Source organism: Manis pentadactyla, chromosome 8, assembly GCF_030020395.1.
Source record: "Manis pentadactyla isolate mManPen7 chromosome 8, mManPen7.hap1, whole genome shotgun sequence".
In the NCBI taxonomy this organism is placed as follows: Eukaryota; Metazoa; Chordata; class Mammalia; order Pholidota; family Manidae; genus Manis; species Manis pentadactyla.
In genome coordinates, this window is record NC_080026.1 from 121841277 (window position 1) to 121864452 (window position 23176).

The following is a 23176-nucleotide window of genomic DNA, read 5'->3' on the forward strand; positions in this document are numbered from 1 at the left end:
CAACATGTAGTTTGCCAACATAGTAACTAGAATATATTATACAGCTTTTAAAGGATCTAGTCCGTTCTTAAGAATAAAAAAATACTTTTGATTGCTTTTAAATATTTTCTTGTTATAAGGAATGTGCATAATTCCACGTAAGCAAATAATTGAATATTTGAATCAACACATTTATTCATTCATTCATTTTAAGGTATCCAAGAACTTCAGCGAAGTATTCCAGAAGTTGGTACCTGGTGGCAAAGCAACTTTGGTGATGAAGAAAGGAGATGTGGAGGGCAGTCAGTCTCAGGATGAAGGAGAAGGGAGTGGTGAAAGTGAACGGGGTTCTGGGTCACAGAGCAGTGTCCCATCAGTTGACCAGTTCACTGGAGTTGGAATTAGGGTAAAATACCTTTATATCCAGTTTTCCTCAGAGCATTACCATAGTAGGATTTGTAGAATATTTTGCAAATCTAAATTGGTACACTGTATGCAGTGTAAAGAGGTATTGGTGATTCTACTCCTGTAGTATATTAACTCATTAAATGTTTTCTTAGGTGTCATTTACTGGAAAACAAGGTGAAATGAGAGAAATGCAACAGCTTTCAGGTGGACAGAAATCCTTGGTAGCTCTTGCTCTGATTTTTGCCATTCAGAAATGTGACCCAGCTCCTTTTTACTTGTTTGATGAGATTGACCAGGCTCTGGATGCTCAGCACAGAAAGGCTGTGTCAGGTACAACTTTGGTTTTGTACTTAATAAGAACTTGTTTAGAAAGGATAGCTTACCTCTTGTAGTGATTTATTCTTGTGTGAGATGTTTGTGGGGTTAGGCAGGGCATGTATTCAGTAAATAAAATAATAACTAACAGGTTTTTAAAAAGTTAGTTATTAGACTACTTTGCAAAGTTTAGCTTTGTGAGAAGGATAGAACTCTTTGAATCAATTGATTTATGTGAAACTCTTGTTTAAAAACTTGTTTTTCTCAGTGTTTGAGAAACATTGTGAATTCTGTGATTAAAGAATCTACAGCTGGCCTTTAGTAAGTTCAAAAGATCTTTGGGGTAGTGCCTAACAGGCAAAGATGGTTTTTGGTTTTTTTGTGTGAGAAAACTTATTTTGCTGACTTTGTTTCTAATGCTGTGTTAGAAGTTCCTACTTCTTGGTATTCTTTAAGATATTGGGGTTAAATATTTATTCCTAATTTAAGAAATCAAGTTGGTAATTTTTGCACCTGTATGCATATAAAAGAAAATGATCACAGGCTGTTTTGAACTTTAAGTATAAGTTCAAAAGCTAGTTGCTTTTTAAATTTTCGATCTGAGAAAAGGGTTTTATTAAATTACTACTACTTCTTACAGATATGATTATGGAACTGGCTGTACATGCTCAATTTATTACAACTACTTTTAGGCCTGAGCTGCTTGAGTCAGCTGACAAATTCTATGGTGTAAAGTTCAGAAACAAGGTAAATTTTCTTCTTTTGCATGAAGTTTAAGTTCACATAATGTTTGATGTATTATATTTGTTGAATTCTTATTTTTTATTAAGCCATGAAAGAAACCCTAGAAAGTTATTGCTTATCTGATAATATCTCTGTAAAGAAAATACTTTTCCTTCAAAAATTGCCTGTGAAGTTTAGCAATTTTTTTATGACATTAATTGCATTGATTCTGTTTTCTTTGGCATTAGGAGACAGTATCTTCCTATCTAGGCTATTCAGAGTACAGTCTTTAACAATTAGATATATTCATTTATATGTGGCTGGGTCACACACCTCTTCCTGTTGTCTTGAGCCTTAAGATTCTTTGAAATAGCAAAACAGTAAAACTGAACAAAAATGTGTTTCAACTACTATAAAAATATTTATTCTGTATCTTTAGAAAATTAAAATGCAGAACTTTTTTTTATAAGAAATATGTTTTCTTTACTCTGAAAAGACAAGTACCATTTTAAAGAAATTTGCTCAAAAAAAAAAAAACAAGCATAAGCATACAGTACATCTGCCAAGTTACACATAGGAACATAAGTAAGAAGACAGCTCCTGCCCCTAAGATGTCTATAAATAATTAGTTATTTTGGGATTATTTAGTACATATTTGAAACATAGCACTTCTTTTTTTTATTAAAGTATAATTGGGAAGCGGAGCCAAGATGGCAGCGTGAGTAGAGCAGCGGAAATCTCCTCCCCAAACCACATATATTTTTGAAAATACAACAAAGACAACTCTTCCTAAAGTATAATTGATACACAGTCTTAAGATGGTTTCACATCCACCACACCACCATTGCTGTCGCTGTCTGTCAATGTAGTAAATAGAGTCATTAATTGTCTTCTCCATGCTGTACTGCCTTCCCTGTGACCTACCTATATTGTGATTGGGAATTATAGTGTCCCCTAATCCCCTTCTTCCTCCCCAACTACCCTCCCCACCTCCTCCCCTTTGGTAACCACTAGTCCCTTCTCATGTCTGTTAGTCTACTGATATTTTGTTCCATTTTGCTTTGTTTTTATACTCTATGAATAAGTGTAATCATATGGTATTTGTCTTTCTCTGCCTGGCTTATTTCACTGAGCATAACACCCTCTAGGTCCATCCATGTTGAAAATGGCAGGATTTCTTTTCTTTTTATGGCTGAATAACATTCCATTGTATATATGTACCACATCTTCTTTATCCATTTGTCTATTGATGGACAACACTTAGGTTGCTTCCATATCTTGGCTATTGTAAATAGTGCAATAAAAAAGGGGTGTATATGTCTTTTCAAATCAGGGATCTTGTTTTCTTCGGGTAAATTCCTAGGAGTGGAATTATGGGTCAAATGGTATTTCTATTTTTAGTTTTCTGAGGAACCTCCGTATTGTTTTCCACAATAGTAGCACCAATTTACATTCCCACCAGGAGGGTTCCCCTTTCTCTGCATCCTCACCAGCATTTGTTCTTTCTTGTCTTTTGGATGATGGCCATCCTAGCTGGTGTGAGGTGATATCTCATGGTTTTAATTTGCATTTCCCTGATGATTAGCAATATGGAGCATCTTTTTATGTGCCTATTGGCCATCTGTATTTCTTCTTTGGAGACATGTCTGTTCAGATCCTCAGCCCATTTTTTAAATTGGGTTATTTGTTTTATGGATATTGAGGCATGTGAGTTTTTTACATATTTTGGATGTTAACCCCTTATCAGATAAATCATTTATGAATGTATTCTCCAATAGTGTAGGATGCCTTTTTGTTCTGCTGATGGTGTCCTTTGCTGTACAGAAGCTTTTTAGTTTTATGTAGTCCCACTTGTTCATTTTTAATTTTGTTTCCTTTGCCTGAGGAGATGAGTTCAGTAAAAAGTTGCCCATGTTTATATTCAAGAGATTTTTGCCTATGTTCTCTTCTAAGAGTTTTATGGTTTCATGACTTATATTCAGTTCTTTAATCCATTTTTAGTTTATTTTTGTGTATGGAGTTAGACAATAATCCAATTTCATTCTCTTAAATGTAGTTGTCCCATTCTCCTAGCACCAGTTGCTGAAGAGGCTGTCTTTTCTCCATTGTATATTCACGGCTCCATTATCATATATTAACTGACCATATATGTGTGGGTTTATATCTGGGCCATCTATTCTGTTTCATTGGTCTATGGGTCTCTTCTCATGCTAGTACCAAATTGTTTTGATTACTGTGGCTTTGTAGTAGAGTTGAAGTCAGGGAGTGTAATCCCCCCAGCTTTGTTCTTCCTCAGGATTAAAATGCAGAATGTTTTTTAAAACTCGCACACTGAACAAACACTATTATTAATAAGGGTTTTTATCAGTGTTTTAGAATCATTTGACTTAATATGTAAAATTTGTAGGTGATAAGCTGTACATTTAAAATATTACCCTATATAGTGGGAGCACTTATATTTCTTTAAGATTAACAGACTTTGTTTTTAACATTTATTCTTCAGGTTAGTCATATTGATGTGATCACAGCAGAGATGGCTAAAGACTTTGTAGAAGATGATACTACTCACGGCTAATTGGAAAATAATTGCCCACCAGTTTGGAAGATGTATATGATTCTTATACCCAGGAACTGTATATTTAAGCCTAAATATTTGGTCATTATTAATAGTTTTCAAACTTAGAGTGTACTCAGTCCATTTATATTACTGTCATTGTATTTTATAAGATACTCTGTAATGTTACATTTCTACTTACAGTTTAAGAATTTAATTTCCCGTACACCTTTTTGTAAAGTGTCCTGCTCCTATTTTAAATCTTTTGAAACATGCTATTCTGTCCTAATTATTTTACCAGTTATATTGCCTCTTTTTTATATTTTCAATTAAATAATTGGTTTTATGACTAATTTACTGTTTTATGTGGCTTTTCATTTATAGTTATATGATTAGAACTAAATATTTTCTTAAATATCTACTTTTTATTTCACTTAAGAAAAAGGTCTTCATTCACCTAAAAGAAGATTGTTAAAATGTGGTTTCATGTTCTGTTGAATTACATTACTGGTTCCCAATCCTGGCTGCATGCCTAAATCCATAGGGAGTTGCTTTAAGAAGTAACACTGCTGGGCTCTTTCTCTAGACCAGTTAGTTGAATGAGTCTTTGTTGGGGTGCGGTCGTAGTCCTTGCTAGTTCAAGTTTCCCCAGATGATTTGACCCCCAGGATTAAAACCCCTGCTTTAACTTAATATAACAGTTCTTTAAAAATTATTTTTAATATAAGATCACAATGTATTTAATAGGATTTAGGAACATAGTTTTAAGAGTAACTGATAATAGTAAAGCCAAAAATTGGGCTTTAAGTTTCCTGAGTAGTTTTGGAAAACTATTATTTAAAACATTGTGTTTCTTCCTCAGATAAGGTCTTTATATTTTGTTGGTTTGTTTGTGTTTTTAAAATTGCTTTATTGAGAGATAATTCACAGACCATAAAGTCCACCCATTAAAATTGTACAATTTAGTGCTTTTTAGTATATTCTCAGTCTTGTGTGATCATCTCTACAGTCTAATTTTAGCACATTTTCAATAACCTGAGAAGAAACCCTGTACCTATTAGCAATCCCCCCACATCTCTTATTCCCCTCCTCCCCTGATGACCACAAATCTGCCTTCTGTCCATCATCAGGGAATCTTGCTAATCATCAGGGAAATATCCCTCTTTGGGATATTTCATATAAACAGAATCATACAATGTGGGGCCTTTTGTGACTGGTTTTTCACTTAGCATGTTTTCAAGGTATATCCATTTTACAGCATATATCTATACTTCATTCCTTCTTATTGCTGAGTAATATCCATTGTATAAATATACAGAATGGTTTGTTTATCCATTCATTAGTTGGACATTTGGGTTGTTCCCACCTCCTGGCTATTAGGAATATTGCTGCTGTGAGCATGCATATTCATAAACAAATTTTTGTGTGGATGTTTTCCTCTTGATTATATATCTAGGATGAGAATTGTTGGGTCATATGGTAACTCTGTATTTAACATTTTGAGGAACTGCCAAACTTTTCCAAAGGAGCTGCACTGTTTTACATTTCTACCAGTAATGTGTGAAGGTTATGATTTTTCCACATGCTCACCAATACTTGTTTATTCTTTTTTTTCTTTTAATAACCATTTTTGTATTTATGGAGAGATACTTTGTTTTAATTTGCATTTTTCTGATGACATAATGTTTTCATTTGCTCATTGGTTATAGTGTATGTTCTCTTCTTTGGTAAGATGCTTATATCTTTTGCCCATTTTTAAAATCTGCTACTTGTATTCTTATTACAGAATATAACAAATTGTACAAGTTCTTTGTTCTGAATACAGGTCTCTTATTAGGTGTGCAAATATTTTCTTGAAGCCTGTGAATTGTCTTTCTACTTTCTTAATGGTGTCTTGAAGGATAACATTTTCTGAAAATGAATTTATATGTCCAAATTTCCTCTTCTAATAAAGACACCTGTCAGATTGGATTAGGACCCACTCTGAGGCTTCATTTTAACTTACATCTTTAAAAGCCACATCTCCAAATATAGTCACAGTTGAAGGTACTGGGGATTGGGACATAAACTTTGAAATTTGGGGGGATACAGTTCAGCCTATAACAATTACCATTATTTGTCACCCAGCATATAGGTATATTTAGTTTATCAACCAAGCTCCAGATCGTATTCAGATTTAATCAGCTTTTGTACTAATGCCCATTTTTCTTGGATCCCACAGAGGCTACTACATTACATTTAACTTGTCATGTCTCCTCTTGTCTGTGACAATTTCTCAGTCTGTTTTTAGTACCTTGACAGTTTTGAGGGATACTTTTCAGATGTTTGTAGAATGTCCCTCAATTTGAGTTCGGTATTTTTCTCATAGACTGGAATTAACTAACACGGGGGTGAAGTGTCCTCAGAGCAGTGGTACCGGTTGTTAACATTGTTATCTCTGGTGATACCACCTTGATCATTGCCCAAGATTGTTTCCACTGTAAAGTTACATATTTTTTTCCTAATTAAGTATCTTCTATTGGATGCTTAAATTATTTTCTTTTGGCTATAATTTCAAAAACAAACCCCAAAACTGATGAACATTGTACACATAAAACTCCTTGGAAATTTAGCATTATTTTCCCTAGACTCCTAGAAATCAAACGAACATTCATAAAGCTGTAAAATCTTAAAAATTTTTTTGTAAATGTACACCTTTTTAAAAAATGTGAAATGTAGAATGATTAGCTTAAGTGGGTTTAAGTATTAGCCTACTCAAGTGAAAAAGTACTACCTTTTTAAAGAAAATGGTGCGATTTATAGAAGTTTATTATGACTAGTGGTATTATAGTTATATGATACAAGTACAGATCTTCCTTGACTTGCATTGGGGTTACATCCCCAATAAACATTGTAAATTGAAAATACCCTAAGTTGAAAATGCATTAAATACACCTACCCTACTGAACATCAGAGCTTAGCCAAGCCTACATTAAATGTGCTCAGAACACTTACATTAGCCTGAAGTTCAGTGATCATCTAACAGAAAGCTAATTTTATGACATATGGAGTATCTTTGAATTTATTGAACACTGTACTGAAAGTTGAAAAGGAGAATGGCTGTGTGGACACAGCATTGTCGCCAGTGTATCTCTTTACCCTGGCGATCACGTGGCTGGTTGGGAGCTGTGGCTGCCCAGAGCCACATGAGCCGATGGTACTGTGTATTGCTAGCCTGGGAAGAGATTAAAAATCGAAGTAGAGTTTCCACTGAAAACGTACAGCTTTTACACCATAAAGTCAAAAGGTTGAACCATCATATGGCAGAGATTATATAGAAAAAGTGAGAGATGAATTTTGGAGGATTTCCTTTTTTTTTAAGGCGTTTCAGCAATAGCAAGCAACCCTCTTTTGGAAAGCATTTGGTTAATTCTTCAAAAGGAGTTCCTTCTCCTAACAACTAGGTTGGAGGACTAGTCAGCTTCTCACAAAGGGAGAAAACCAGTGTTGAGGAAAAGAGGGCGGTATTAAGATTTCACTCAGCAAATGGTCTTAACACGGAGAGGTGTGGAAAGTATGTTCTGTCTTACGCATTTCTTGTAGTAGAAATAATATTCATTCTTTATCTTTCTTTACTTTTTATTCAGGCATAGCTTCTTACCTGGAATGCTAATAACCCAAGTTTGCATATTTAACTGAGCCTCATATTAAGCAGGGATAAGAGTAAATGGAAAACAGATGGGCATTAATGCAGTTAAAATTGCTGATAGCAAAGTGTCAGCTTACTACCTAGATGGGAAGATTTTCCCTGTGTGAGGATTTTTTTCTTTTTAAATTAAGTGTAATTGGGTAGAAATGATATTGTGCTTTTGTGTGAAGATTGAGCAATAGTAACAATACCTTGTTCCCTAGGTTTCAATACTACTTTTGGGAGAAACAGCTCTTCCTTTTCCTTGGGGAAAAAGACAATGTTCCAATTGTCTATTGCCTAGAATTTAATTGTTTATTGTGTTAGGCATTATTTTGGTCATGTTAAGTAATTCTTGATGAAGTGTGTTGGTTCCCTTACATTTCTAGAAGGAATATTAGTTTACCAGGAGCTCAGATTTTCTAAAGCATTTTTTCATAAACACGGCAGTTTTTGTCAACATTCTAAGCTAAAAAATGTCAGGATCTTGCACATAAGGCAAATTTAGATCCAGAGATACCAGATTTTTTAGTTTACTACTTTACAGATGAGGAAATTTGAAGCCTAGGTTAATGCCCTGGTAGATGACCCAATGACTGAGTGGGCACGTACAGCTTAGTGACTGACAAGAGCCAGAACCAACCCCTGGCTTTCCCGCCTGAGAAGAGAAGACTTTCTAGTATATATGCACTTTGTTCTCCCTGAGTGACTATGAAAGGGGGGGATGTACATATTTGTACTGTTGATTGTAATGTTGATCATCTATATTATATAATACCTGCTAATAGTTGTATAGTCTTCTTTGCCTTTTACCTTCTCACTCTCCTCCCATTTCCTTTAGGCCTCACCTACTTCAGTAAACTCACCACTTGTCTCACTTAACATCCAAGGGGCACCGGGTTACTTCTGGCTGTCATGGGAGATGACAGTGTTGCTCCATAAATCTGCCACCATGTGGCACTCGGTCTCCCCTTGCTAGAGACTGAGAGTCTCCTGGGTGTAAGAGCCCCTGTGGTAGCCAGTAAGTGCACGGGGATGTGACACAGCATAGGGATCAGGTTAGCAAGGATAACGTGGATATATTTACTCTCTCAAGTCATCACATTGGTTGGTGTAAGTCTTTTGCAAAGAGAACATTAGCATTTGAATGTTCCCCTTTATGGATTCTGTGTGGTTCAGACCAGTGCCTGGCCTGTGATTATGTAATACACAAACATTCAAGTGTACAGTGATACCAAGTCCTGCCTTAGCCTCATAAATGATCTGAAGTTATTTAGCCACTAAAAATGACAGTTACAAAGACTGGTAATATGGGAGTACAAATAGGTGAGAGAAAAATAACAGTAGAAAACTGAACATGAAGGACATGGATTTAAGGCCAAATCATTTGGGACTAAGGTCACAGAGGCACTTAATGTGTAACATGCCACTTCTCAAGCAGCAGCCTTTGCTAGGAGAGGTTTTTTTAAGCAGGAACCTTTCATACCACCTCAGAATTAGAAATGATGACTGCAAAGGTTGCTGAGATTGAGGCTTTCGTCAGCTTTGTCTGGACTGCTATTTTTTTCTCCCCATATCCTAAGTGCCAAATTACTTTGTTTATTTCCAGAACCGCTAGAGGGGGCCGTTGACATGTGCCAACCCATCCTCTCGTTTTTTCAGTGTGGTTTTCAGACGAGTTTCCTCTCTGGTTCCTTATTAATAGGGTTCCGGGAGCAAAGAGAAAGTTAGGCTGGGATATTCATGACATTTTTCTGTTGCAGGAAGTTCATGAGCTAAGTGTCAACTGTTTGCACATAAATTGGATGTTTTTAGCCAAGACACCTAGCACTTTAACAGGTTGTATTGCAATTTAGGAAGCTCTGCAGCAGCTGTCTAATGAGATCTTGTTAACAAAATGACAACCCTTTCTTGAAACAGCCCGACTTGTTTCTCCTCAGAGTGCTAATTTGTTCTGCCTGTGCCTTCTGAATCTCACAAAGCCTCAAAAGATGGCTGATATCCTCATTTACTATTTCTGACTCTTAACATGGCATTTAGAAAGCTATGCAACATTCTCACCTATTATTGCAACATCCTCACCTATTATGTTGCTTTGCAGTTCACCATTTCTAAGTCACCTCCCCAACAAGCCTCTAAATCTGAATTAGGGTCTTTTACATTCTCTCAGAGTAATGGGGATACTTGCTGTTTTGTTTTCTTATTAGAACCCCTGTGGCCTTGGAAAATGCCCTACTAATCTCTTCAGGATTGTTCTGAAGTCCAGCTTCAATACTGCTTCAGAATGAAGGGTTCATCCCCTCGGTGAGCATGAGTGTAGGAGGACGTGGGCATCCTGTGCGTGCACACAGCCCCGCCTTCTCTTCCTCAGCTGGGCTCACACAGTGGCCTGAATCTTGTCCTCCATAATGCTACACTGAGGACACTGACGTGAATACTGGCATTGAGAGAGTGGCCTTATGATGGACTGGAGTTTAAGATACAAGTAAGTAAGCAAGCAACATGGTGCTTCGATCTGAGACGAGAATGTCTGTCATTTCAGTTGTGAGATTAAACCTCTGAGGAGCCTCTAAGAAGGAGAAACTACTGAAGCTGGAAGCCAAAGAGGTCTTTCCAGTCACACTTTGTTTTCTTTTCTTTTTCTTGTGGACAGGCTCCTGGCATGTCTGTCTGTCTAACTGCTGCCTTTGGCTGGGTAGAAGAAAGAGATGTTTGATTTCAGGTGGTTGTCTTGATCCTTTGGGGCAGAAGCATGAGGATTACAAGCTTGCTGAGATAGAGTCTTTGCTGTATTGATTTATACAGGTTAACCATGTGTGAGTGACTTAGTGATTAATTACCTAGTAAGCACCAGACAGGCCCTTTGATCATCTCACTTGAAGGACAACTTTGAGGTGGGTGATGTTAATCCCAGTTTGTAGAATTGGAAACTGAGCTGCCATGAAGTAACTTGCCTAAAAATTCCTGTTAGAAAGTGGTGGAGAGTAGAACGCTGGTCCATCCTACTTTGCCAGACCTCTCTAGCTTCCTTTGTAAAACTCAAAATGAAGTTGGTGCCAACACTTGCAGATCGACCAGCAAACAGTGCAGGGTGAAAGGCACTTGCGAGCCACTGGTTTCAGAGCTGTCTACAAATTTGTGGGACTTTGTTCTATCCTGCAGCCTCACCCCCCCCAACACCCCACCCCACAGGGATATCAGGTCACAAAAGCAGAAGCCTTTGCTGTAGCAAGATCCTGGGTTGTGCAGGCTTTTCCAGATGGTACACAAGGAAGAGTTGCAAATCCCAAACCGGGAGCCCCTTCTTTCCCTCCCTCTGTGTGACCCACATGCAGCTTTGCCGAGTAGGATGCTGGCTGAGTGCTTTTGATTCTGGAATTCTCTAGACATTAACCTTCAACTCCTCCCACCTTTCCCCAACTCTACTTTGCTCCCCATCTTAAAAGACACTGCCACTACCTCACCTTCCTTCCCTGACTGTGCCCCTTAGAGCTCAGCTTTCCCAGGGGAGAGCCTGTGCTCAGTTCTCATCCATTTTCCAGTTCTGAAGATCAGGACTGTTGTTTTGTAACTCCCACCCTCCACAATACCCCCATCCTTTTTCTCTTTTGGCTTTCAAATCCATTTAATTATTCTTCACTTTGTAGTTTGCAGGTGTAGGAGGATTTTCAAGCAGAAACCTGAGATCCTCGAGATAGAGAAGGATATGGAAGTAGATAGAAGTAAGAATAGTTCCAAGCTATTAAACACGTTGGTTCAGGGGAAAGGGGTAACAATTTAATTTGTTCTACAAGCCTGAAGACTCTGAGGTCTCTTTTCTGGGAAGTCTACATCCATTCTTGCTCCAACAGACTGATTCTAAAGCAGAGACAAGGGCAGAACTCTCATCTTTGAATCAAACCTGTGCTTTTCCATAGTTTTCTACCCTTTCACTTTAAAAACAAAAACCTGTTGTCTAATTTACCTTAGTTTAGAGTGAAATCCCTTTAAGACCCTCTGTCCTGTCAGCACAATAGGTGTCAGGACCATGTCTATTTTTTGTTTGTTTTTGTGATTTTTATCCAGTGAGTATTGAATGAATGATTTATAAAGCAGCTGGCAATTACTGAGCACCTACTATGTGCCAGGCTCTGTGCTGATGGTTTATATTCTTTATGGCAGACAAGCCTCACAGCACCCCTGAGAGAGGAACTGTTGTCCTTATTTCCAAAGAAAGTGACTGAGTCTGAAAGAGGCTATATACTCCCCAACGGCCCTGCAGCTCTAAGTGGTAATAGCCCCAGCCCAGGCCTGTCCTCTTAAGGTCTGCAGTGATGGGGTGCCTCCCCGTCAGTGAGTCTCCTTCCTGCCAGTCCACCCTCTGTCTCACCCCAGGCTGCTTCTGCCCTCAGTGACTTCTCCCATACTCTGTGCACAGAGAACTCCCATGGTTCTCTCTGGCCAGGTTCTCCCCATAGAGAAGCGGGATAGATGGGCAAGAGAGGCTGTGTTCTGTTGGGTCCACTTTGCCCCACCCAAGGGATGAACCTGGGGGCTGGGTCAGAATCTGGAATAATTTAGCCAGAACTTTGTCTAGAAAGGTGTGCAGGATCCCATATACTGTCTTGTTGGCAAACTGGAAGGGTTCCCAGCTACACCTGTGTTACCCAGGCCTCACCTCATTGTCACGTTCACTTGGAGCGGTTGTTAAAGACGCAGTTTCTCCTGACTTTCCCCCCACTGAGACTATAAAGCAGCAGGTCTGGGGCAGGGCCCAGGAGGGCCACGGGGAATGCCTGTTAACCAGGGAAATCGATTGGCCTTAAAGAGTGGGATCAGGCCTGTTGAAAACTTTTAACCTTTGGAACAAAGGATGGTGGGTGAACCCGGGAGAACTCTTCCTGAGGCATCTATGCAAAGGGAAGCACCAGACTTTTTGTTGTTGTTGTTTTATCCAGAGAGGAAAGTGAAAGTTTCATCTGAACTAAGGTAAACAGTGGGCAGCAGCTGGGTGCAGAGGGGGGTCCCTGCAACTGGCAGAATTTCAGAGAGAAAAGCACAGAGCTAGGGGGCTGGGGTTACAGAGATGAGCGAATCAGGGTTACCCCCTACTGTCCAGCCATGGAAGTGTGCTACTGCTCCCATTCACTTGGGGGCTTCAAGCCAGTTCCCACCTTGAAAGGAGATTAATGTTAAACTTACCAGCTTGACTCATAGGCCTTCTTAACAGAAGGAACCTGGAGGCTCCCAGCTGAGCCCCTGTGCCTGCTGGCAGTTCTGAGGGGGGGACTTGGGGGTAATCACAGCTCTGCTGTTAAAGTATTTGCAGCTGGAGGACTTCCCAGCTTCTCCCTGCTTCCCTGCTACCTTTCTTGTACCCCAGTAGGGAAATTTTATTGGAAGCTAAGAGCCAGAACCAAGGTCAGCGTGACTAACCCAGTGGTTACCTCCTCCAGCCCAGCCAGTGTGAGTCTGGCCACCAAGAAAAACCCCAATGGCTCTTGCCCAGCAGCCAGAATCCAGCCCTGGAGCATTGCTGATCTCTGATTTCACCCCAGCCCTGTTCTCTAGGAACCGTAGGCCTGCCTGCTCTGGCACCATCCTCGTCGTGACTCGGTTCCCTTCCAGACGGCTTCCTGCCTCCTGCTGCCCTCATTCCCGGACCTGCGAAGCAGATCCTCGCAGTCTGCTGTCTTCCCTACCTGCCCCAGCTCCTCCAAAAACCTCTCATGTCTCTAAACCTTCTGGAAACTTCATCCTTAATCTTACACCTGAAACCTCCTTTTACCCACTGACAGTTTCCTCTGAGGTCTCATCCTTGAAACCCTTTCAATGGAAACCACATTTTCTCATCCTCATCTTCTCTGGGGTTAGGAAGATGGACTGATGTGCTCCTTGCTCTCCACTGCCACATTGCTTCCCCACTATTGTTCAGAAATCACTTCTCTGTGGTTCTGCCCCCTCCTACCACCCCTCACCACACATACACATAGGCACATACCTACACACACATATACAAATAGACATACATGTATACATATACACACAGACACATGTATACACACATGTACGCACACCCACATGTCCCCTCCAGCACCTAAGTGTCACCATCCATTCAGGGCACAGGCACCCTTCACTTTATGCCCAGCCTTCCTATCCATCCTGTGGCCTGTCATCATCCCCAGTGGCTTCAACCTCCTTCCAGTTTCCACCCTCAGGGGTCCTCCCACCCCAGCTCTGGTCTCATCCCAAAATATGAAGTCTCAACTGAAACTCAACGTTTTGAAAAGTTGAAAACAGGTTTCTCATACACGATGGTGAGCATGTATCAGAAATGTCCTTTTCTCATTAATGAGGGAAACAGAAGGATGACACAAGTTCTATAGGTCAGTAAAACCATAACCCTTGGGGTTATCCTGTTGCCTACAAGAATCATTTGCAACTTCCTAACCCTCTATTACTTTGTAAGTTAATGTTACAGAGCCTGGGCCTTCATCAGCAGAAACTAGTGGGTCAAAGAAAATGACTTCCCTTAGAGAGCTGGAGACCCACTGGACTGCGGCATAGTGCAGCTTTGAAATGGCATCCAAGAGGCTTGTCACTTTATTCCAAGTATTAGATATGTTTTCTAATCATCCAAAGCTTCTCTGGTCACCCACTCCACCCCAGAAGTGTGATCATGTGGAAAGCAGCTCATGGGATCTCAGGTTGGAAGGGGGAGGCCTAACAGAGAGCAAGTTGGGGGTCAAGCGGGTGGTGGGAAGGAAGGGTGTGGAGGGGAGCGGGAGTCAGGCACCTACACTACAGGGGATGAATGGATAGGTCTGGGGGATGGCTGTTTTTATTCAACAAGTATTTGATGAGGATCTAGGATCTAAAAACCTGAGTTAGGTGCTATGGTAAGTCCACTTTATAGATGAGGAAAATGAAACTAAGCTTGGGAACAGGCCTAGAATCACCAAATTAATAAATGGTGAACCTAGAGTTAATCCAGGCCTGGGTCTCCTGAGCCATTAGTGTGTGGGAGACCACTGGGTGGGAGGTGGAGTGACCTCCCATGCGTGTGCGCGTGTATATGCCCTGGGGGGGAAGTGGAGGGGACTCTCTCCAGCAGCAGGTGCTGAGGCCAGGCCTGGTGCAGTATTACATGTCTAAACAAAGTCAACTGCAGGATTCCACACATCCCCGCTGCGGGGCCCTCATTCCGGTCCCTCTTCAGTACCAGCCGCCTAAGACCCCAGGGAGTGAGCTCAGAGGAAGGGGACCACAGCGATGATGGCAGCTGGCAGTGCCTTTGACAGATTCATCCTCTAGCTTCAACACTGTTCCCAGGAAGGATGGGACTGTGCCATCCTGCACCCTGAGGAGGAGGCAGCAGGTGGGGGTAGGCTCGGGGGTCTGTAATCAGATCAGGGGCTGATGGGGACAGCTGTGGCAGGAGCCTGAGCAGAGGGCTTGGGCAGGTGGAGAAAGGCCGGGCTTGGGCTTGTGCTCATTCATCATCCTGGAGGCGGCCCTCCTGGGGTGCGGGGACCCTCACTTGAGCATCTGCTCCAGAGTCCTTGAGCTACCAGCACAGCCAGGTGTGTTATCTCACATGTGGGGAGGGCCCAGCGAAGCTTAGCCATGGCTCGAGGCAATACATGTCGACTCTGGAGAAAACAGGAGTTTTGAATCCCAGCGCTGCCATTTGCTAGTTGTGTGGTCTTGGGCAAGTTTGTTAGCCTCTGTCTCCATTTCCTTTCTGGTAAAATGGAGATACCACATGAAACTATTTTTTTTTAATCATTCTAGAATTAAATGAGAACAGAGTGCCTTTCACACAGTGTTTGCGACATCGGAATTAGGTTTGCAACTTCCCAACCCAAAAATTAGGTTTAATTTTTTTGTGTTGGTCACACCCAAGTTATATTTGTAATATTTGGGGCCAGCAATAGCTTGAAGAAAAGCTTAAAAGAAATCCACTCTTACACAGTATACAATTTAGGAGTGTGTATGCTGACTTTAAAAAGCAATTGACAGTCAGATGCTCTCTTCTCCCCATATGTTAAAGTTGGAAGTTACTGTGTAACAAACAGCCCTAAAATTCAGCCCCCTGAAACTACCACCATTTTGTGACATGTCATGATTCTGTGGGTCAGGAGTTTGGGCAGGGCCTGGCTATGGCTAGGCAATTCTTTGCTCCATGTGACATCAGTGGTGGTCACCTAAGTGGGATTCAGCTGGCAGGCTGACCTGGACGGTCCAAGGAGGCTTCACTCCATGTCTTGTGTGATGTTGAGGGAAACCAGCCACGAGAGTCCCAAACATTACTTCCACGTTGTCCAGTTTGTCCAGCAAGTCACAAAGCCCAGCCCAGTTCCAAGATGAGCGGAACTGAGCCCCACCTTTCCATGGGAGGAAGGCCAAGAACGTGCAGCCATCTTTAACCTACCACAGCTACCCTCAAATAGGATCTTACGAAGAATTAATATGTGTAGAACTTTTCCAGTGGCATCTCGGGGGACTAGCAGGAGTCCTGGGCTGGCCAGCAGGAAACCTGGATTTGAATCCATCCAACCACGCTTTGAGATCCTGTGCCACTCAAGGCCCTAGATGTGGTGGTGGGAATACAGAGATGGGAAGAGAGTATTCCTGCTTCCAGACCCCAGCCTAGCCCTGCTGTTCTGGGTGGCCTCAGGCAAGTCCTGTCCTTCCTCAGCACCTCACTTTCCTGGCCAGTGGAATGAGAGGCTTGGGCTTGCTGCCCACTGGACTGGCACTACTGGGACTACTGGGGCAACTGCTGGCTTCATGTCATGCTGACTTTCCAGAGGCATCTGTGTACTTTTGGTACAAGCATAGAAAAACAGCTTTACAGAGCTCACCAGGGAAGAAGTGACTGGTCTGTTTAGAAATATGTTCATAAAAGGAGTCCTTTAAGTTTCTGGCTCTCCCAAAGCTCAAGAACAGGGAAGGTATACAAAACAGGAATCCCCAGGCCCTTCTCAGAAAAGCTGAGGCCTGGAGCATGCCCTGTGATCTCTAGTGTGGGAGGAGATGGGGATTTGCATCCTTGTCTGAGCCAGGCTGTGCATCCTCTACTCCCTATTCTAGAAAGGTCCCAGAGCAGGCAAGCAGTCCAGAAGGCAGGGGTGGGGGTGGGGTGTCTCCAAAACGTCTAGCACACCACTGGGGTCCTGGCCTCCACCCTGGACCCTGCAGGACCACCCTGGGGCCCCCGATGCTCCGTGGCCTCCCAGGGCGTGGACATTCATGGGCTGAGCCGCCCCAGGGACAGAGTAAGGCAGCAGGACTCCAACCACCTGTGGAGGAGGCTGGGAGGGTGGGCGAGGAGTGTCCTGGCCTGGGGCCAGGCCTGTGGGATTTATAGCCATCCTGGGGCCTGTAAATGCTTGGAGCAGCTTTTTTATTTTGAGGCCATGAGTAATGGAGCCAACTGTGTGCTGTATCCCACAGCCGGCCCTGCCTCCTCCCACTCACAAACACACATATTCACACCTGTTACACACACACACACACACAGCTGCCCCCACATCATTTGGAGAGAGGGGAGAAGTACCTGGTATGGATGGTTTGTACTCTGTGCTACACATGTACTAACCCGGTGCTTTTCATATACTGTCTCACTTCATCTTTGACAACAGTCCCTTACGCAGCCTCGTGTAGAGTGCAGTTCTCACGTATTGCTGGTGGGAGTGCAGTTGATAGAACCACTCTGGAAAAAGGCCTGATGATCTCATAAAACCAAAACTTAAACCATCCTATGATCAGGAATCCTACTTATATATACAGTTGTATACCTCAGAGAAATCAGTACTTTTTGATCCCCCTGGAGTTCTCTCATGCTCCTTTGTAGTCATCCTCTAAACCCTGGTGCTGGGAAATCACTGATCTGTTTTGTCACTATAAATTAGATTTGCCTTTTCTAGAATTTCAAATTAACAGAATCATACCTCATGTATTCTTCTATGCCTCATTTCGTTTGCTCAACAGAATGTTTCTGAGATTCATCTATGCTGCTGTAATGTGTTCCTCTTTATTTATTGCCAAGTAATAGTCTGTTGGATGGACATGCCAAAATTTGTTCATTCGTTTACTCTTCATGGATACTTGGAGCTATGACTTTCTGACTATCTTGAATAGAGTTGCTATGAGCATTTATTCACTGGTCTTTTTGTGGACATATTTTACATTCTTCTGGAGCAATTTAATTTCTTTAGGTCAGCAAATTGCTAGGTTGTATGGATTGCAAGGTATTTTAACTTTATAAGAAACTGCTAAACTGCTTTCCAAGTGGTTGCACCATTTTAAGTTCCCACCAGCCAGATAGGAGAATTCCAGTTCCTCTATATCCTCACCAACATTTGCTATAGTCAGTTTTTAACATGTAATCCATGCTAGTGAGTATCTAATGCTATCTCATCGTGGTTTTACTCTGCATCTCTCTCATAACGAATAATGTTGAGTATTTTTTCATTACTTATTGGCCATTTCCTATCTTCTTTCATGTTTAAATCTTTGGTCCATGAAAAAACCTTGGGTTGTTGGTTTTCTTGTTACTGAGCTGTAAGAGTTCTGGATGTATTCTGAGTGTGAGTCATTTGTTAGGTAGATAAGTTGTGGACATTTTATTTCAGTCTGAGTCTTGCTTTTTTGTTTTCTTAATGGTTCCTTTTGAAGAGCTGTGGTTTTAACTTTAATGAAGTCTGATTTATCAGTTTTTAAGGTTTGTCCAGATTTTTCCTGTTTTCTCTTTGAAGTTTATAGTCAACATCTACATTTAGGTATGTGATTCATTTTGAGTTAATTTTTGTGTATGGTGTGAAGTGAGAGTCAAGGTTTATTTTTTTTCAAAGAGTTATCGAGGTGATCCAGCACCATTTGTTGAAAAGACTGTTTTTCCTACATTGAACTATCTTGGTATCACTGAAAATCAGCTAACCATATAGGTATGGACCGATTTCTCACTCTGTTCTCATAACCATTGATCTAAATAGCTCTCTTTACCCTTATAACACACTGTCATGATTGTTGTAACTTAGCAGTAACTCTTGAAACCTGGTAGTGTCTGTCCTCCAAATTTGTTACTTTTTCAAAAGTGATTTTGTTTATTCTAAATCCTTTTAATATCCATATACATTTTATAATCAGAATATCAATTTCTACAAAAAATGTGCTGGAAATATGAATGGAATTAGATTGACTCTGTGGATCAATTTGGAGATAAAAATGTTTTCAATGCTATTGTTACAAATACTGTATTTAGAATTTCATTTTCTAATTTTTTTATGGTATGTAAAAATACAATTGATTTTTGTATGTTGCCCTGTGTCCTGTAGTCATTAGTTATAGTGCTTTTGGGTAGATTCTTTATGATTTTCTAAACACACAATCATGTTCTCCTTGAGTAATTTTACTTCTTTATTTACAGTTTGTACACCTTTCTTCACTTATTGAATTTGCTAGATCCTTCACAATTTGTACACCTTTCTTCACTTGCTTATTGAATTTGCTAGATCCTTGCATTTCTACTTTGACCCATGGATTACTTAGGAGCATGTTGTTTAATTTCCAAATATTCTACATATTTTTGGTATTTTTATACCATATGATTCTATTACTTATTCAAAAATTAAATAAAAATAAATGTAAAATAAAATTTACATTATATTCATGAGGGATATTTGTAGTTTTCTTTCCTTGTAATATTTTATGTGGCTTTGGCATCAGGGTAAAGTTAGCTTCATAATATGAGCTTTGAAGTGTTTCTTTATTCTCTATTTTCTGAAAGGGTTTGTGTAGAGTTGCTATTATTTATTTCATAAATATTTGCTAGAATTAACCAGTGAGCCACCTAAACTTGGAGTTTCTTTTGTGAGAAGATGTACAATTATGAATTCAAATTCTTTAATAGATATGGGGTTATTTAGATACTCTGTTTCTTCTTGAGTCATAATTTGTGTCTCCAGTGGAATTTATTTCATCTATGTTGTCAGTTTACTGTTACAAATTGTCATCTTGTTTATGATGCTTTTTATTATCCTTTTATTGTCTGCAGCATTTGTAGTGGTATCTTTTTCATTCCTGACATTGATGATTTGTGTTCTCTCTCTATTATTCCAGCTAGAGTTTTATCAATTTTATTGATTTTTGAAGTAGTAGCTTTTGGTTTTTATCCATTTGTCCATTTCTTATCTGCTTGATTTGTGCTCTTGCCTTTGTTATTTTCCTCCTTCTACTTATTTACTTGCATTTAATTTGCTCTTCTTTTAGTAGGTTCTTAACATGGAAGCTTAGATGATTTTAGATCTTTTTTTTCCTAATATGAGCATTTAAGGCTATATATATTCCTATTAATGCCACTTTAGCTGCATCTCACAGAGTTTGGTATGTGGTGCTTTTATTTTCATCTGGTTCCAAATTATTCTAATTTCCTTTGCATTTCTACTTTGACCCATGGTTTACTTAGGAGCATGTTGTTTAATTTCCAAATATTCTACATATTTTTGGTATTTTTATACCATATGACTCTATTCCTTATTCAAATATTAAATAAAAATAAATGTAAAATAAAAATGTCCAGCTGGGAGTAAGAACCTACCTACATTCTGACCTTTCCATCCTCCCCTGACTGCTCTCTCTCTTGTGTGTCAAAGCTCAGCTCCACTTACCTGGCTGCCCAGTCCAGGGCACTGAACATCATCATTAGCTTCTCCCTCTCTCATTCCTCACATCCAAACAACAACGATGGCTTGTGGCTTTTACTTCCTGAGTTTTATGAACTATGCCTCCTCCTCAGCCACTTTGCCATTATCTCAGTTGATGACACCGTTGACTCAAGTTTGCACAGATTCAGTGGCATCCTAATAGCCTGCCTGCAAAATTCAATTACAAGAGGGAATAGAGTGACGAGAGAAGCCTGGCAGATGACATCTTAATGAAGTGATCAAAATGAACATCATTGTTAATGGGACAAATCGAAACCATGTACCACTTGATAAAATCCAATGAGAAAAAATGCAGTCTAAACATATTTAAGAATCTTTTCTCAATCCTATTATTTTACTTTAATCTGTATTAAAATTTCCTTCCTATTATTTGATTTTATTAGCTTTCATTCTTAGGTTAGATTTCTTCATGTGCTTAAGACTTTTGGTCTTCAGGCTCACTTTGAGTAGTCCGCAGAGATGCTCATTGAGCTTTTGGGCAAAGATTAATTTTTAAAACACCTATTTTTCTTATGTGCTTAGAGTAGCAGTAGTGCCTTAAAAGTATGAATTTACAGACCAATCTTTAAAGTCCAACATTTGTGTCCATACTCTGGTGTAGTAGAAAGAGCCATGATGCCCTCAGCAGGCTACCTAGTTTTGAATCCCAGTTCTGCTGTGTGATCTTGTTCAGGTTTCTTTGAAACCCAGTTCTCTTGTCCAAAAAATGGGCACGATAATACATCCACACAGAGCTTTTGTGAGGATTTAGTACAAGTGCCTGGCAGGACTTCGCAAGTGTTGTTGACCTTGTAATTGAAACTAGTTCTCCCCGGCAGCATGAATGAAACAGAAAAGTTGATATTCTGCCAACAGGTGCAAAGGAGCTGCTGGACTTATATAAAACAAAAGGACCCTAAACACATGTGACTGTTTACATTAAGTAGGAATGGTCCCTTATCCAATTTCTGTCTGTGTTTTCAGAAGGAGTTAGTGGAATGCAGAGGCCAGAACGTGTGCTATTTCTGGAGCCAGAAGGTGACAGATTCAGTAGCAGGAATAACCTTCCTGGTGCTGATCAGTCTTGGGGGCTCTGGTAACTTGCAGAAATTAACTAGGCAGGGGAACAGAGTCAAAGGCTCCTATCATTCAAATCCAACCAGCCAGCAGTAAAAATAGGCTGGGGGCTTTGAGGGCTTATATATGGGAGATGGGAAGCTAGAGATAATTTTAAGCAAAGGAATGCCATAAGTGAGCCCTGGTGAGGATCTGAGTTCATCGTCTTCTGGCATTTGTTTTTACATTCCTGAGTCTTGATGTCATTTTCTGAAGCCCTTCCAAACCCAGGTCCCCGCACCATGGGTTTGTCTGTACTTCCCAGCCATTCCAAGGTTCTTACCGTGGGTCCCTTCTCCCCTAGATTTGCTCACCAGCTCCCCTCAAGCCCTGGCCTCCTGACTCCTGAAATCACGGCCAGCCCCACATGGATTTTCACTTGAATTACGGACTCTCCCTTCTTGTTCAGGGTCTTCCTCACACTTCACACCCTTCACAAAGATACCAGAGGGGGAAATTAAGGCAAGAGAGAAAGAAATGAAAAGAGTAAGTGGCTACATTAGTATGTCTATAGATATTGCAAACCTTTAAATATCCATTCATGATCAAAACATTAAATAAAAACAGGAATTAATGCATCTTAATTTTTATATATGTATATATATATGTAATGCGTATATTAGGAATATATACTTCATTCCTAAAGTCAGCATCTTGCTTAATGGATAAATACTCAAGGTCAGGAACAAGACAAGGATGCCCAGTCTGTCCACTATTATTTAATGTAATAATGGAGATATTAGCAATGCAATCAGACAAAACTATAGTAGAGTCATAAGAACTGAAAATAGAGAAATGAAACTTTCTCTATTTGTATATGTTATGATAGAATTGTCAAAAAAAATCAGAAGTTTTAATGATAAGACTAATACAAGCAAAAGAATTCTATAGGTTATACATTCATATGCACAATTTTACATAGATATATAATATATAAATATGCAAGTGTTTATATTTACATAAACAATAACCAGTTAAAGGAGATAATAAAAGAGAAACCCCTATTTATTATAGAAACAAAAAAGCACAGAATATTTAAGAGTAAACTAATAAGAAATATGTGGTCTATGTGGAAATCCTAACAATCTGTTAGGGAGTTGTTTACCTAATACTGTGGCACTAGACATTAGAAAATGAGTTATATAGTCATAAATAAGTAAACATAGTCTATAATAGGCAGGCTTGGCTCTGAAACTAGCCATCTATGCAAGTAATTAGGAATCCCTAGGGCCTACAAGCCCAGGTACCAGGAGAGCAGGGATTAGTCCCAGGAGAGCTGGTGGGGGTGCCACCTTCTGGCTTTGCTGGTCATTCATCTAGCTTCAGGCCTCTTGTCCCTCTGGGCTGTGAAAATGGCAACTGGTGTCAATGTGGTGATTTGTTTGGCTCTGTCCTCTCTCCTAGTATCACTTTTTCTGTAACAAAACTTTTACTTTGATCTGTTGGAGTGTCAAGTATTTTATTTGCTACCACTAAAGTCGTCAACGCCTCTCTGAGGAAAACTTTAAACCTCCCAAAAGGCATAAAAGGAGACTTAAACAAAGCAAACCGCATCCTATGCTCTTTGGTGGGACAGCTCAATGTCATAAAGATCTAATTCTCCTCAAGTTAATCTCTAATGTTAACCTGATCCTGATAAAAAATACCATATTTTTTCTTCTAGAGGCATTGATTCCGGAATTCATACAAATAAACATGCAAGAATAGCTATAAAAGCCCCCAAAG

At 40.1% G+C, this 23176-nt stretch overlaps 1 protein-coding gene across 1 annotated transcript in view; it reads left to right on the top strand.

Annotated features, from left to right (window-relative positions):
* The window catches only part of SMC3 (structural maintenance of chromosomes 3), a 34019-nt gene extending 29687 nt beyond the window's left edge, over positions 1–4332 (top strand). Inside the window, exons 26-29 of the mRNA XM_057506313.1 lie at positions 194–385; positions 540–717; positions 1343–1449; positions 3929–4332. Coding sequence (XP_057362296.1) covers positions 194–385; positions 540–717; positions 1343–1449; positions 3929–4000 — 549 coding nt within the window. The 3' untranslated portion in view covers positions 4001–4332. The remainder of the gene's footprint in view (positions 1–193; positions 386–539; positions 718–1342; positions 1450–3928) is intronic.
* Positions 4333–23176: the final 18844 nt, after the last annotated feature.